The sequence below is a fragment of the Neoarius graeffei genome, chromosome 1 (assembly GCF_027579695.1).
Source record: "Neoarius graeffei isolate fNeoGra1 chromosome 1, fNeoGra1.pri, whole genome shotgun sequence".
In the NCBI taxonomy this organism is placed as follows: domain Eukaryota; kingdom Metazoa; phylum Chordata; class Actinopteri; order Siluriformes; family Ariidae; genus Neoarius; species Neoarius graeffei.
Genome location: NC_083569.1, coordinates 100,537,279 through 100,553,169, shown reverse-complemented (window position 1 = coordinate 100,553,169; position 15,891 = coordinate 100,537,279). Strand labels below are relative to the sequence as shown.

General features: G+C 41.0%; 1 protein-coding gene across 3 annotated transcripts in view; it reads left to right on the top strand.

Moving 5' to 3' along the window:
* Positions 1-5,169: 5,169 nt before the first annotated feature.
* The window catches only part of LOC132877292 (tetratricopeptide repeat protein 39C-like), a 41,354-nt gene continuing 30,632 nt past the window's right edge, over positions 5,170-15,891 (top strand). For 2 of the 3 annotated variants that reach the window (XM_060913596.1, XM_060913581.1), the window contains exons 1-2: positions 5,198-5,599; positions 15,085-15,133. In XM_060913596.1, the coding sequence (XP_060769579.1) occupies positions 5,478-5,599; positions 15,085-15,133 (171 nt within the window). In that variant the 5' untranslated portion in view covers positions 5,198-5,477. Of the gene's footprint in view, positions 5,600-15,084; positions 15,134-15,891 lie in introns of all 3 variants that reach the window. The other variant, XM_060913590.1, reaches the window with a different exon arrangement.

Here is a 15,891-nt window from a genome sequence, read left to right as displayed (position 1 = left end):
AGTGAGGTGTGCAGTTGGACCGACTGAATGGTTCAAGGTGAAGGTGGGACTCCATCAAGGATCTGCTTTGAGTCCTTTCTTGTTTGCCATAGTGATGGATAGCTTGACAGACGAAGTGAGGCAAGAGTCACCATGGAACATGATGTTTGCGGATGATAATGTGATATGTGGTGAAAGTAGAAAGGAGGTTGAGTTGGGTTTGGAGAGATGGGGGTACGCATTGGAACGAAGAGGAATGAAGGTGAGCAGTAGCAAAACAGAATGCATGTGCATCAGTGAGAACGGGGATGAGAGTGTGGTGAAGATGCAAGGAGTAGACGTAAAGAAAGTTGGTGAATTCAAGTACCTGGGGTCAACTGTGCAGGAAAATGTGGGCTGCGATAGTGAGGTGAGAAAGAGAGTGCAGGCAGGGTGGAGCAGTTGGAGAAGGATTTCGGGAGTCGTTTGTGATAGGAAAGTCCCAACAAAAGTGAAAGGTAAGCTGTATAAGGCAGTAGTGAGACCAGCTGTGATGTATGGATTGGAGACCGTACCCTTAACGAAGAGACAGGAGGCAAAGTTGGAGTTGGCGGAGTTGAGGATGTTAAGGTTTGCGATGGGAGTGACAAGGTTGGACAGGATAAGGAACAAGTACATCAGAGGGACAGCACATGTGGAGAGCTTGGGAATTAAGCTAAGAGAGATGAGACTGAGATGGTATGGGCACATCCTGAGAAGAGATGCAGAGCATGTTGGAAGGAGAATGTTGAGGATGGAGCTGCCAGGCAAACGAAAACGAGGAAGGCCAAAGAGGAGATACATGGATATGGTAAGAGAGGACGTGAAAGTGGCAGGGGTGGTAGAGAAGGATGCAGAAGACAGGGAGCAATGGAGACGAAAGATCCACTGTGGCGACCCCTAATCGGGAGCAGCCAAAAGAAGAAGAAGATCCTACAACATGCAACCAGTTTTGGTCACGTGGTTGCAAATGAAGAATATCTGCAACATCTCAGAAAAAAAGTGTAGCGTGACAGAATGTATCACGACATCGATATTCTATTGTCATATTGCCCAGCTGTCGCTGTAAGTGTGATGTTTAGGTCTGTAGTGTATCCAGCAGGACTCCAGTCCATCCCATAGAGTAAAATAGCTGAGGACCTAGAGTCGAACAACCTAAAACAACTAAGGCATTTTTCATCCGAGCAATGCACCTTCTTCATACAACTGAGCTTTGGTTGACCACCAGATAAAGTTTTGAATAATTATTGAAGCAGATGTCTTACAAAGCCCCACAGTTATGGAACAGCCTTCCAAGTAATGTTCGGGAATCAGACACAGTCTCAGCATTTAAGTCTAGGCTGAAAACATATCTGTTTAGTCAAGCCTTTTGCTAATGGTGTTTATGAGATAAAGGTGTAGATCTGAAGGGTCCTCAGACATAGAGAGTGTTGTTAAACTGGGATGTATGGATGCTGTCAGTCCCCACTCGCTTGCTCACTCAAGTTTGTTGATGGTGCAGTGGCTGGCTGCTTTATGTCCCGGGGCTCCCTCATGCCTGTGTTACCTTCTGGCTCTCTCCTTTTAGTTATGCTGTCATAGTTAGTTGCTGGAGTCCCTGCTTGTACTCAATGCAATATGTATACTGTTCCTACTTATTCAGGTGACATTGGGCATACCTAACAACCTGTGTCGTCCCCCCCCCCCCCAAAAAAAAAATCTGTCCCTCTGAGTTACATGTCGGTCCTGGGATCGAGATGCTGACCTCTTCTGTTCCTCGGACCTGCCTGATCCATCCTGGTGCCCTGTGTCTGGTTGGAGTCTCATTGCATCGCTCCTGTGGAGGACGGCCCCATATGGACAGTCGAAAGTCACACTTGGAGGACGCTCTGGACTCTTACAGTAATGCTTTTATGGCTGAGGACTACAGTTGACTTGCTAACTTTAGGACTGCAGTTGTCATGAACAGTTTTGCACTCAAGTTTCCATCAATGAAGAGTTTATAACATCAACGAAACTGACTTCATGTTAAAACTGTTAATGTTATAGTCATGTTGTCTGTTGTTGCCCAAATGAGGATGGGTTCCCTTTTGAGTCTGGTTCCTCTCAAGGTTTCTTCCTCATGTCGTCTGAGGGAGTTTTTCCTTGCCACTGTCGCCACAGGCTTGCTCACTGGGGATAGATTAGGGATAAAATTAGCTCATGTTTTAAGTCGTTCAAATTCTGTAAAGCTGCTTTGCGACAATGTTTATTGTTAAAAGCACTATACGAACAAACTTGACTTGACTTGACTTGGATGTGACGTCATGTGAAACTTAAGAACGGTCGCCGAAGTTCTAATTGGAAAACTCCTCCTACCTTTTGTTGATTATTTTCCTCGAACAGCATGTGAATGTTTAATATTTCTTCTTCTTCTTCAGCTTCTGTTTCCTATTATTATTATTATTAGCTGGTATGTTGTACCTTACCTTATTATATACTTTATTATTATATACTGTTATAATGTTATAATGTACCCACTTACTTATATATTATACATACTGCTATATATACTAACTTAATATTATATATCGTATACTATCACACTATTACATATACTGTATGTCCTGATATATACTTTAACTATGCCTGTCATGTAATATATTATGCTGTCTATCTACCATACCGGTATACCACTAAACACTGCACATGTATGTAACTGTCCACAAAGTATTTGCACTGCTCATTACTGGTTACTGCCAACTGCACTACCTCACTGTCTCCCACACTGAGAGCTGTATATTCTATTACTTGCTCTTACTGGTAATGTTTTATTTATTTTGGTATTTGGTATTTTGTATTTTAGTTTTTTATACGTATAATGCTATTTAGTTTTTGTATTGATCGTGTGCAATGCAGAAATGCTACTGGATACCTTGAATTTCCCTCTGGGATTAATAAAGTATCTATCTATCTATCTATCTATCTATCTATCTATCTATCTATCTATCTATCTATCTATCTATCTATTATTATTATTATTATTATTATACAGCTGATCCCAGGACAGATATTTATTTCTTATCTTAACAATGGGCAGCATGGTGGTGTAGTGGTTAGCATGGTCGCCTCACAGCAAGAAGGTTCTGGGTTCGAGCCCAGCGGCTGTCGGGGGCCTTTCTGTGCGGAGTTTGCATGTTCTCCCACAGTGTCTGCGTGGGTTTCCTCCAGGTGCTCCGGTTTCCCCCACAATCCAAAGACATGCGGTTAGATTAATATGGGACGGCCTGGGGCTGAGGTGCCCTTGAGAGAGGCACCTAACTCCCAACTGCTCCCTGGGCGCTGTTAGCATGGCTGCCCACTGCTCTGGGTATGTGTGTGTGCCCATTGTTCATGTGTGTGTTCACTGCTTCAGATGAATGATGAACAAAGTTGTACTTTCTTTCTTTCTTCTTTCTGCCGACTGCACTACCTCACTACCTCCCACACTGAGAGCTGTATATTATATTACTTGCTCTTACTGGTAATGTTTTATTTCTTTTGGTATTTTAGTTTTGATTTTTGGTATTGATCGTGTGCAATGCGGAAATGTTACTGGATACCTTGAATTTGCCTCTGGGATTAATAAAGTATCTATCTATCTATCTATCTATCTATCTATCTATCTATCTATCTATCTATCTATCTATCTATCTATTATTATTATTATTTTTATTTATTTTTTTTTTATTATACAGCTGATCCCAGGGCAGATATTTATTTCTTATCTTAACAATTATTATTAAAATAATAATAATAATAGGCGGCACGGTGGTGTAGTGGTTAGCGCTGTCGCCTCACAGCAAGAAGGTCCTGGGTTCGAGCCCCGGGGCCGGCAAGGGCCTTTCTGTGTGGAGTTTGCATGTTCTCCCCGTGTCCGCGTGGGTTTCCTCCGGGTGCTCCGGTTTCCCCCACAGTCCAAAGACATGCAGATTAGGTTAACTGGTGACTCTAAATTGACCGTAGGTGTGAATGTGAGTGTGAATGGTTGTCTGTGTCTATGTGTCAGCCCTGTGATGACCTGGCGACTTGTCCAGGGTGTACCCCGCCTTTCGCCCGTAGTCAGCTGGGATAGGCTCCAGCTTGCCTGCGACCCTGTAGAAGGATAAAGCGGCTAGAGATAATGAGATGAGATAATAATAATAATAATAATTTTATATGTATAATGCTATTTAATTTTGTATTGATCTTGTGCAATGCGAAACTGTGACTGGATACCTTGAATTTCCCTCTAGGATTAATATAGTATCTATCTATCTATCTATCTATCTATCTATCTATCTATCTATCTATCTATCTATCTATTATTATTATTATTATTATTATTATTATTATTATTGTACAGCTGATCCCAGGGCAGATATTTATTTCTTATCTTAACAATTATTATTAAAATAATAATTAAAAAATAAAATATAATAATAATAATAATAATAATAATAATAATAATAATAATAATAATAATAATAAAATTTTTATATGTATAATGCTATTTAGTTTTTGTATTGATCTTGTGCAATGGGAAAATGGTACTGGATACCTTGAATTTCCCTCTGGGATTAATGAAGTATCTATCTATCTATCTATCTATCTATCTATCTATCTATCTATCTATCTATCTATCTATCTATCTATCTATCTATCTATCTATCTATTATTATCTGGTATGTTGTACCTTACCTTATTATATACTTTATTATTATATACTGTTATAATGTACCTACTTACTTATGTATTATACATACTGCTATATATACTATCTTAATATTATATATCGTATACTATCACACTATTGCATGTCCTGATATATACTTTAACTATGCCTATGCATATCAATGTTACTCGATACCTTGAATTTCCCTCTAGGATTAATAAAGTATCTATCTATTTATTATTATTATTATTATTATTATTATTATTATTATTATTATTATTATTATTATAATACAGCTGATCCCAGGGCAGATATTAATTTCTTATCTTAACAATTATTACTAAAATAATAATTAAAAATATAATAATAATAATAATAATAATTTTAAGAATTAAAATAAAAAAAAAAAGCCAAAACCCGATCTGAGATCAGCCTTAAACAAGAAACTTCCGCTATGCTTCAGCCAATAGGCTTGCAGTTCGTTGGTTAGGCCACGCCCCCTAACAACACCCTCCTTCTTGGGAATGTAAAGTGAAAGCTGGCCCGGAAACCCGGAAGCTGGAGGTGTAAACTGGGTTTCGAGTGTCCTGTGTGTAGATTTGTTTGTTTTACAGTATTTAGGAAATATTTTTTTTTTATGAACTCGTTTGTTGCACGTCTTTCTGTTTATGGTTTCTTTTACTTCCGGTGTGCTCTGAGCTTCATGTTTGTTTATTGCCCTGAAGTCATAATGGATGAGTGAGTGAGTGAGTGAGAGAGAGAGAGAGAGAGACTGGGGTTAATCATTCCTCTTTATTACCCCTGTAGTGATTTAGAGAGAGAGAGAGAGATGGCGGAGGCTGAAGATGATTTCCCTGAGCAGGTTGATGATGCGGAACTTTCACTGCAGGGAATTAACATGCTGCTGAACAACGGCTTTAAAGAGAGCACAGAGCTGTTCCACAGGTACAGGTGAGTGTGTGTTCACATCTCAGTCACGTGGGAGGAGGTGTGTGGGTGTGTCACGGAATGTTCCAGTCCTTATCCTTTTTATTTTACTCTATGGGATGGACTGGAGTCCTGCTGGACACACTACAGACCCTAACATCACACTTACAGCTACAGCTGGGCGATATGACCATAGAATATCGATATCGTGATACATTCTGTCACGATACACTTTTTTTTCAGATATTCTTCATTTGGGGCGGCACGGTGGTGTAGTGGTTAGCGCTGTCGCCTCACAGCAAGAAGGTCCTGGGTTCGAGCCCCGGGGCCGGCGAGGGCCTTTCTGTGCAGAGTTTGCATGTTCTCCCCGTGTCCGCGTGGGTTTCCTCCGGGTGCTCCGGTTTCCCCCACAGTCCAAAGACATGCAGGTTAGGTTAACTGGTGACTCTAAATTGACCGTAGGTGCGAATGTGAGTGTGAATGGTTGTCTGTGTCTATGTGTCAGCCCTGTGATGACCTGGCGACTTGTCCAGGGTGTACCCCGCCTTTCGCCCGTAGTCAGCTGGGATAGGCTCCGGCTTGCCTGCGACCCTGTAGAACAGGATAAAGCGGCTAGAGATGATGAGATATTCTTCATTTGCAACCATGTGACCAAAACTGATTGCATCATTGACCACAGCCATGTTGGAGGATGCTGAGCGTAAATGAGTGCACCCCCTTTGAAAAGTAATATTTTAAACAATATCTCAATGAACACAAACAATTTCCAAAATGTTGACAAGTTTAATATAACATCTGTTTAACTTCTCACATGAAAGTAAGGTTAATAATATAAACTTAGATTACACATTTTTCAGTTTTACTCAAATTAGGGTGGTGCAAAAATGAGTACACCCCACATCAAAAACTACTACATCTAGTACTTTGTATGGCCTCCATGATTTTTAATGACAGCACCAAGTCTTCTAGGCATGGAATGAACAAGTTGGCGACATTTTGCAACATCAATCTTTTTCCATTCTTCAACAATGACCTCTTTTAGTGACTGGATGCTGGATGGAGAGCGATGCTCAACTTGTCTCTTCAGAATTCCCCATAGGTGTTCACTTGGGTTCAGATCAGGAGACATACTTGGCCACTGAATCACTTTCACCCTGTTCTTCTTCAGAAATCCAGCAGCGGCCTTAGATGTGTGTTTAGTCATGTTGGAAAAGTGCACGATGACCAAGGGCACGGAGTGATGGTAGCAGCTTCTCTTTCAGTATAGAGCAATACATCTGAATTCATGATGCCATCAATGAAATGCAGCTCCCCGACACCAGCAGCACTCATGCAGCCCCACATAAGGACACTGCCACCACCATGTTTCACTGTAGGCACCAGGCATTTTTCTTTGTATTCCTCACCTTTGCGATGCCATACAGTTTTGAAGCCATCAGTTCCAAAAACATTTATCTTGGTCTCATCACTCCAGAGTATAGAGTCCCAGTAGTCTTCATCTTTGTCAGCATGGGCCCTGGCAAACTCTAGGCGGGCTTTTTTGTGCCTGGGCTTTAGGAGAGGCTTCTTTCGTGGACGGCATCCATGCGTGCCATTCCTCTGCAGTGTACGCCGTATTGTGTCATGGGAAATAGTCACCCCAGTTTGGCTTTCTACTTCTTTAGATAACTGCAGTGAACTTGCATGCCGATTTTCTTCAACCCTTCTCATCAGAAGACGCTCCTGTCGAGGTGTTAACTTCCGTGGATGACCTGGACGTCTCTGTGAGATGGTTGCAGTTCCATCTTTTCTTAAATTTTTGTACCACTTTTGCTACAGTATTCTGACTGATAAGTAAAGCTTTGCTGATCTTCTTGTAGCCTTCACCTTTGTGGTGTAAAGAAATGATTTTCTTTGGGGAATTCTGAAGAGACAAGTTGAGCATCACTCTCCATCCAGCATCCAGTCACTAAAAGAGGTCGTTGTTGAAGAATGGAAAAAGATTGATGTTGCAAAATGTCGCCAACTTGTTCATTCCATGCCTAGAAGACTTGGTGCTGTCATTAAAAATCATGGAGGCCATACAAAGTACTAGATGTAGTAGTTTTTGTTGTGGGGTGTACTCATTTTTGCACCACCCTAATTTGAGTAAAACTGAAAAATGTGTAATCTAAGTTTATATTATTAACCTTACTTTCACGTTATAAGTTAAACAGATGTTTAACTTATAACGTTAAGTTATCTTTTTCAAGATTTGGGAAATTGTGTTCATTGAGATATTGTTTAAAACGTTACTTTTCAAAAGGGGGTGGACTCATTTACGCTGAGCACTGTATATATACAGCGCCCTCCACAATTATTGGCACCCCTTGTTAAGATTATGTTCTTAGGTTTCTAATAAATTCATTTTTTTTAATAATAGAGGATAACAATGCAAAAAAAAAGAGAAAAATCCAACCTTTAATTCAAGTGCATTTATTCAGTGGGGAAAAAAAATCCCACATTCAGAAATCATGTGTGCCACAATTATTGGCACCCCTGATGTTAATACTTTGTATAACATTTCACAAAATGGGAGAATACAGAGAGAGGGATATTCGACCATTCGTCTTTGCACAATCTCTCTAAATCGTCCAGAGTCCTGGGTCCTCTCCTATGCACTCTCCTCTTCAGCTCACCCCACAGGTTTTCAATTGGGTTGAGGTCTGGGGACTGAGATGGCCATGGGAGGAGCTTGATTTTGTGTCTGGTGACCCATTTTTGTGTAGATTTGGCCACATGTTTAGGGTCATTATCTTGCTGAAAGACCCAGTGACGACCCATCTTCAGCTTTCGGGCAGAGGCCACCAGATTTTGATTTAAAATGTCCTGGTATTTCAAAGAGTTCATGATGCCATGCACCCTAACAAGGTTCCCGGGGCCTTTGGAAGAGAAACAGGCCCACAGCATCACCGATCCTCCCCCATACTTCACAGTGGGCATGAGGTGCTTTTCCGCATACTCGTATTTTGTGATGTATTAAAGTGTTTGTTGCCAAAAAGCTCTATCTTGGTCTCATCTGACCAAAGCACACAGTCCCAGTTGAAGTCCCAGTACCGCTTAGCAAACTCCAGACGTTTACGTTTATGCTTGTAAGTGAGAAAAGGCTTTTTCCGTGCATGCCTCCCAAACAGCTTGTTGGCATGTAGATAGCGCCTGATGGTTGTTATGGAGACTTGTGACCCTAAGATGCTCCTCTTTGATTCAATTCTCTAACAGTGAGCTTTGGAGAACTTTTTACTTCTCTTTCCATCCTCCTCACTGTGCGTGGTGGCAAGATAAACTTGCATCCTCGTCCAGGCTTGTTTGCCACTGTTCCAGTTGTTTTAAACTTCTTGATGATTCCTCTGACTGTAGATATGGGCAGGTGTAGGCGAGTGGCTGTTTTCTTGTAGCCGTTGCCTGACTTATGAAGGTCGACACACATCTGCCTTACTTGAATGTTGTGTTCTCTTGTCTTTCCCATGTTGAAGAGTGGATAAGAGAACTAGGCCTCTGTGTCACATCATATTTATACCCCAGGGAAACAGGATGTGATGAATTACTAATTAAAGGTTCCTAGATACTCTGATCAACTTTATAAACTACAGTAGAAATGACAGAAATGCTTCAATTACATTTATTTTCTAGGAATTGTTATGGGTGCCAATAATTGTGAGACAGATGATTTTATGAACAATAATTACTTCTTAGTCAGGGATTTTTTTTATTTTATATTTTTAATTCACTTGAGTTAAGGGTTACATTTTTCTGCAATTTTCAGTGTGAGATTATGCTTCTGCAATAAAAATTGAATTTATTTTAAGGCTTTTAACACATCTTAACCAGGGGTGCCAATAATTGTGGAGGGTGCTGAAGATATATACACAGAGACTGTGGAAGATAAAAAGGAGTTGCATTTAGAAGCTTGTAGTCATTTGTGATCATGTTGACTGCTTCAAAAGATAGATATCTAACACACTGTGGGCGGCACGGTGGTGTTGTGGTTAGCACGGTCGCCTCACAGCAAGAAGGTTCTGGGTTCACGGCCAGTGGTGGGGGCCTTTCTGTGTAGAGTTCGCATGTTCTCCCCGTGTCTGCGTGGGTTTCCTCTGGTTGCTCCAGTTTCCCCAACAGTTCAAAGACATGCAGGTTAGGTTAATATGGGACGGCCTTGGGCTGAGGTGCCCTTGTTACTCTCAACTGTTAGCATGGCTGCCGACTGCTCTGGATATATGTGTATGTTCACTGCTTCAGATGGGTTAAATGCAGAGAGGAATTTCACAAGTGTGTGATGAATGAAGTTGTGCTTTCTTTCTTTTTCTTTCTTTCACTATTGCTGGGTTCCACATGACGTCACATCCGCCTCATTAGTTATTCAGAACTTTAGCTGGTGGTCTACCAAAGCCAGAGGTGGACAAAGTACCGGTACTCAACATCATTACTTAAGTCAAAGTACAGATCCCACTGGTCAAATGTTACTCCTATACAAGTGAAAGTTGTCCAGTCAAATCTTTACTTAAATACTTGCTTTTAAAAATACTTAAGTATTAAAGTACATTTTCTGTCAACACATTGTCATATTATTGCCGTAATGCTTATAATACCTCATGCCTCTGAAACAACCGACTGGATTATTTTGTGAATTCACAAAATGAACGCATGCTGTGTATCATGGTGGTTTAACGTTAAGCTAGCTAGTCAGTGAAACTCCACCTGACATGCTAGCAAACGCTTTTCAAACTTGAAATCATATTGGGTAGCTAACGCTACTAGAAAATAAAGATTTCTACATTGTTTGGCAAGATTATGCTAAACTATTTCTGAAAGGACTTCAGATAAGTTAACGTTATTCATGCTAGCATAACTCCATTTTTTTTTAACATGCTAACTAACAGTGCCCAAGTTAACTAGCTGTGGACAAGGCTACGGCAACTTGGAGGGCAAATCCACAGAAAGTCATTTGACTAACCAGACTGCATAGCTACTTTTGCAACGTTATCGCTAGCTCTAAAAGCGCAGACAATTTCATTGCAAGCTTTCTCTTGGAATAAAACGTTTATCTACTTCAATATGCTCCCGCAGGTTGGATGACAAGTTTTTGTAGGTCGTGATGTGGTTCGTTTTCAATAAACAAAGTGAACATTTAAAACGAAATGTATCTTTAATCCTTTCAGAAAACTGAAACATGTGTTCGTGGACCATGAGTGCGTGCATTCTCCAGAAGAACCGCCTCCTTCCATTCTGCCATCAACTGATTGTGTTCAAATAATGCTACTGGGAAATCATTGAACTTGATTTTATCCAGTCTATGGACGTGACGTGACCCTAGTGATTACTGATCGGCTGTCTCAGTGTCGCCTGAGAAAAAACCAATCACGTTTTAGAAGAGAAAAGAAAAAACATCCACTTTCAAAGCCACTTCATAGTAACGAGTAACGAGGACCTTGACAGAAATGTAGAGTAAAAAGTACGATATTTGTCTTTCAAATGTAGTGAAGTTAGTCATAAGTTTAAAAAAAATACTTAAGTGAAGTACAGATACTCAAAGTGTACTTAAGTACAGTTGTAGCATCAGCCACATAAAGTTTTATTAATCAGTAGCGTAAAATAGTATCTATGTCTAAGGATGTCAGAATGTTCACGCGCCGGCTTCCTTTAAAGGTCCTGTGAGGTTTTTCACAATGGCTGGTCACACTACAGCTCGCGATGGGTTTGCGAATACTTGGTGATGGAAAAATTGGTAGCATCGCCACCGATCATGTGATGCACGGTGAATGTTTTCCCAGCTTCGCAAGGTGTTTTTTGGTGTCTCCGCCTCGTGAGTGGCCAAAAACTTTGAAATTTTTCACAATGCATGTATTGAAATTTGGTGCCGATGTTTTAGTTGGAAAACTAAGTAGTGAATACTCGCAGATGAGTTTGGGAATACTTCCTGAAGCTTTGGGAATCTTCGTCGAGCCTCTTGAGATGTCTTTGTCTCAAATCCATGTCTCTGATGTTCGCGGGAGCCTCGATGATACAGCGGCTCGGCATTGCCTAACCTTCCCAAGACTTGAAAAGTGCATTTACATTTGTGGATCCTTCAGAACGTGTTGTGTGCACACTTCGGACCCAGCTGTTATGGGAAACACCTGAGCGCAATCAGGACACGCGTATAAGGACGCTGTTTTCACAGAGACTTTGCAAAGTATTCTGTCAGGTATGCGGCGGTAGACGGATCGAAGTGCAGGAAGAGTGTTTATTAGTAGGCGTGATATATACAGAAATAAAACGTGAGGCAAGGCCAGAGTAACAAAGCACAAACAAAACAAAGCAGAGTATTTAACCAGAGTCATAAACATGGCTAGAAACAAACATGACAGTGGTTAATGATAATACTTCGCAAAGTCTCTGTGAAAAGAGTCTTTATATGCACGTGCTGATTATGCGTAAATCAGCATCAGGTGTTTCCCATAATGATTGGGTCCCAAGAGCGCATAGAGTATCGCCACGTATCACCACCTAAATGCCGCATTTTCATCGATAAAGCATCGTAGTGTGACCGTAGCTTAACAAACAAGCTGCTAGCAAAACAGTTTTAATTTGCATTAGAAATTTAATGCTGATGTAATTCTACTTTAACATCTACAAACAAAATTAAAACATTTTAACATTTCATGATTTAAAAAAAAAAAAAAACATTGTATCATCTGATACATGGCTTCCAAATAGTGTTTTTAGTTTAATTACAAAAAATTGTGCCTTTTTGGTGTAACTCAGTATAATTGACGATATGAGCGATAACTGGGTGGAGGGGTGTGAGATTTTTATCACAATATTGACATCCTATCATCACATTGCCCATTGGTGCTTAGTCAGAGCTGTATTAGGTGTGTATTAGTGCCATCACACCCGTATCCCAGCACGCAGTGGCTTTCGCAGTGCAGTAAATAATCCAAGTGGCATTTAAGGCCACAGCAGGAAGCCTTTCACATTTGAGGAAGCTCATGAATTAACCAGGAGTTACACCGTGTGCGGTAAGGTTGCTATAAAGTGTACGTTAGAGTCGAGAAATAACTCAGAAGCAGATCTCGCACTGAAGCAGAGTGATTAACGTCATTCACTCTATGGAAGAACACAACTTCGGTTTAATGTTCACATTTCTCACTCCAGCTCCTCACTTGTCGAGATTTTAATTAAAAAAGAAATTGAGTAAACAAGTTAAATAGTTCTGTATATGTTTGATAAAGTCTTTTTTGTAAAGAAGCATTCTTCTAGTCTATATATTATTAAATCTTTTTTTTAATCTAACAATATTCTATTTGATTTTAGTTTTAATTCTAATATTAATTCTAATTAATGATTAGGGACTGTCGTTTCTCTTTACTTAGTTGAGCGGTTCTTGACATAATATAGATTACTACAGTTCTGGTGTGGATAGGGTTATATATTGTGTTATTTACTGTTTTGACCTCACTGTGACCTGGCCGAGTGGTTAGCGGAAGTCAAGCTGGGGAAGTCAAACTGTCACGGTTACCAGAGGGACACCCCCAGTAACCCTAGCTATGTCATAGGTGAGAGGCCGAGGGCTACCGAAACGGAGATTGGTGCCGCACCTATGCGCCTCAAGGAGTTGGGTAGTAATGGGAGACTGCCTGGGAAGACCAGATCCTGGCGCAAGAGGGACTTTGACTGACTGTTTGTTTTATTTCAAACGCATGAAGAAGGCAAGAAACTCCTCCACTGATTAACTTTTGACTAGGCAGACCTGTTAATTGAAAAGCATTCCAGGTGACTATCTCATGAAGCTGGGTAAGATAATGCCAATAGTGTACAAAGTGCATTCAAGGTAAATGCTGGATACTTTACATTACATGGCATTTAGCAGACGCTCTTATCCAGAGCGATGTACAACGAGTGCAAAAGTCAGTACATTAAGTGCTGAACTTCTAGACAAGAAAGTTCTAGCACCAACTGAACATCTGACCGAATAACGCCTGGTGTAATATGCTGTTGAAGTGTCAATATTCAAACCAACCACACAAAGTACAACTAAATAGAGAACTCAAATGGCTAACCCCAGGCTAGACCGTACACAGCCTGGGTTGGTCAAGACCGAAACGCAGCTACACAGTGGGCAGGGAAGCAGGGGAGAGGTGCAGCCTGAAGAGGAGAGTCTTCAGTCTGTGTTTGAAGGTGGTCAGGGAGTCGACAGTTCTGACCTCAATGGGAAGGTCATTCCACCAATGGGGAATCAGGACAGACAGCAGTCTTGAGCGGGCTGGGCAGGAGCGGAGAGGAGGAGGGGCCAGGTAACCAGTAGTAGTGGAGCATAGGGATCTGGCTGGGGTGTAGAGGCAGATCAGACTCTGGAGGTATGCTGGCCCTAACCCCTTGACAGCCTGGTATGCTAGCACTTCTTCTTTTGGCTGCTCCCGATTAGGGGTCGCCACAGTGGATCTTTTGTCTCCATTGCTCCCTGTCTTCCGCATTCTTCTCTACCACATCTGCCACTTTCATGTCTTCTCTCACCACATCCATGTATCTCCTCTTTGGCCTTCCTCGTTTTTGTTTGCCTGGCAGCTCCATCCTCAACATTCTCCTTCCCACATGCTCTGCATCTCTTCTCAGGATGTGCCCATACCATCTCAGTCTCATCTCTCTTAGCTTAATTCCCAAGCTCTCCACGTGTGCTGTTCCTCTGTAGCCTGGTATGCTAGCACCAACGTCTTAAATTTGATACGAGCTACAATCGGTAGCCAGTGCAGGTCAACAAGCAGAGGGGCGACATGGGAAGAACGAGGGAGATTGTAGACATTCTGGGTGAGCTGCAGGGGTCTGATGGCAGAAGCTGGAAGGCCAGCAAGGAGGATCACCGCTTGGACCAGGAGGTGAGGAAGGGGCAGATCCTTCGGATGTTTTAGAGGAGGAATCTACACGTCCGGGTCACTGCAATGATGTTCGCGCTGGAGGAGAGTTTGTCATCTAACACAACCCCTAGGTTCTTTGCACTGGATGAAGGTGACCTGGAGATGAAAAATCTACTTTAAAGAATCAAAATTATCAAACATATTTTGGTTTTTGGCATTTCTTTTTTGTTTAGCCGAGTCTGACTGAGGCATTTAGGCAGTGAAGTGGGAACAGTTTCACCTTCTACTATTACACTTGACTTTCCTGAACATGTTCTGCAAGTTGAGCACTTTTCATCTCCCTTTGAGACTTGTATGGCTTTTTAATTATAGTGTTTATTTACATGCGGAGTGTTGGAAATGTGTGTAACTGGTCTAACAAAAGTACAATACTTTACCCTGTTTTGAATTCATTTCCAGTTTTTCAGTGTTCTGCTTTCTCTTTTGTGGACTATATACTATTGTTTTCATGTAAATTATCTCTGTCGGTTAAAATCTTTTTGGCCAACTTTAATGTTTTAGGCTTTGAAATTGAAACCTTTAGGCCTACTACCTCTTTCTGGTTATAAAACAGTGCTTCTTAACTAAGAGCATTCATATTGGTTCCTCTTTGTTCTGCAGGAATTACAGCCCTCTGATGAGCTTTGGTGCAAGTTTCGTCAGTTTTCTGGTAAGTGTACTTCCTGTGTAAAACTGCTGAATCTTGCTGTCAGGCTATGTATCATGTGACTTGTATATTATCACAGTAGCAATGACTTTTGAGAATAACCACAGTTCTCAAAAGTTTAGCGACAGCCCACTGTTACACTACCGTTCAAAAGTTTGGGGTCGCTTTGAAATGTCCTTATTTTTGAAAGAAAAGCACTGTTCTTTTCAATGAAGATCACTTTAAACTAATCAGAAATCCACTCTATACATTGCTAATGTGGTAAATGACTATTCTAGCTGCAAATGTGTGGTTTTTGGTGCAATATCTCCATAGGTGTATAGAGGCCCATTTCCAGCAACTCTCACTCCAGTGTTCTAATGGTACAATGTGTTTGCTCATTGCCTCAGAAGGCTAATGGATGATTAGAAAACCCTTGTACAATCATGTTAGCACAGCTGAAAACAGTTTAGCTCTTTAGAGAAGCTATAAAACTGACCTTCCTTTGAGCAGATTGAGTTTCTGGAGCATCACATTTGTGGGGTCGATTAAATGCTCAAAATGGCCAGAAAAATGTCTCGACTATATTTTCTATTCATTTTACAACTTATGGTGGTAAATAAAAGTGTGACTTTTCATGGAAAACATAAAATTGTCTGGGTGACCCCAAACTTTTGAACGGTAGTGTATCAAAAGGTAATGCTTATTTGTAATCTAGACTGGAATCTAATGACAATTTTAAGAACATTGGGTTCTGTAAGTGGAAAGTTTGCAACCCTCTG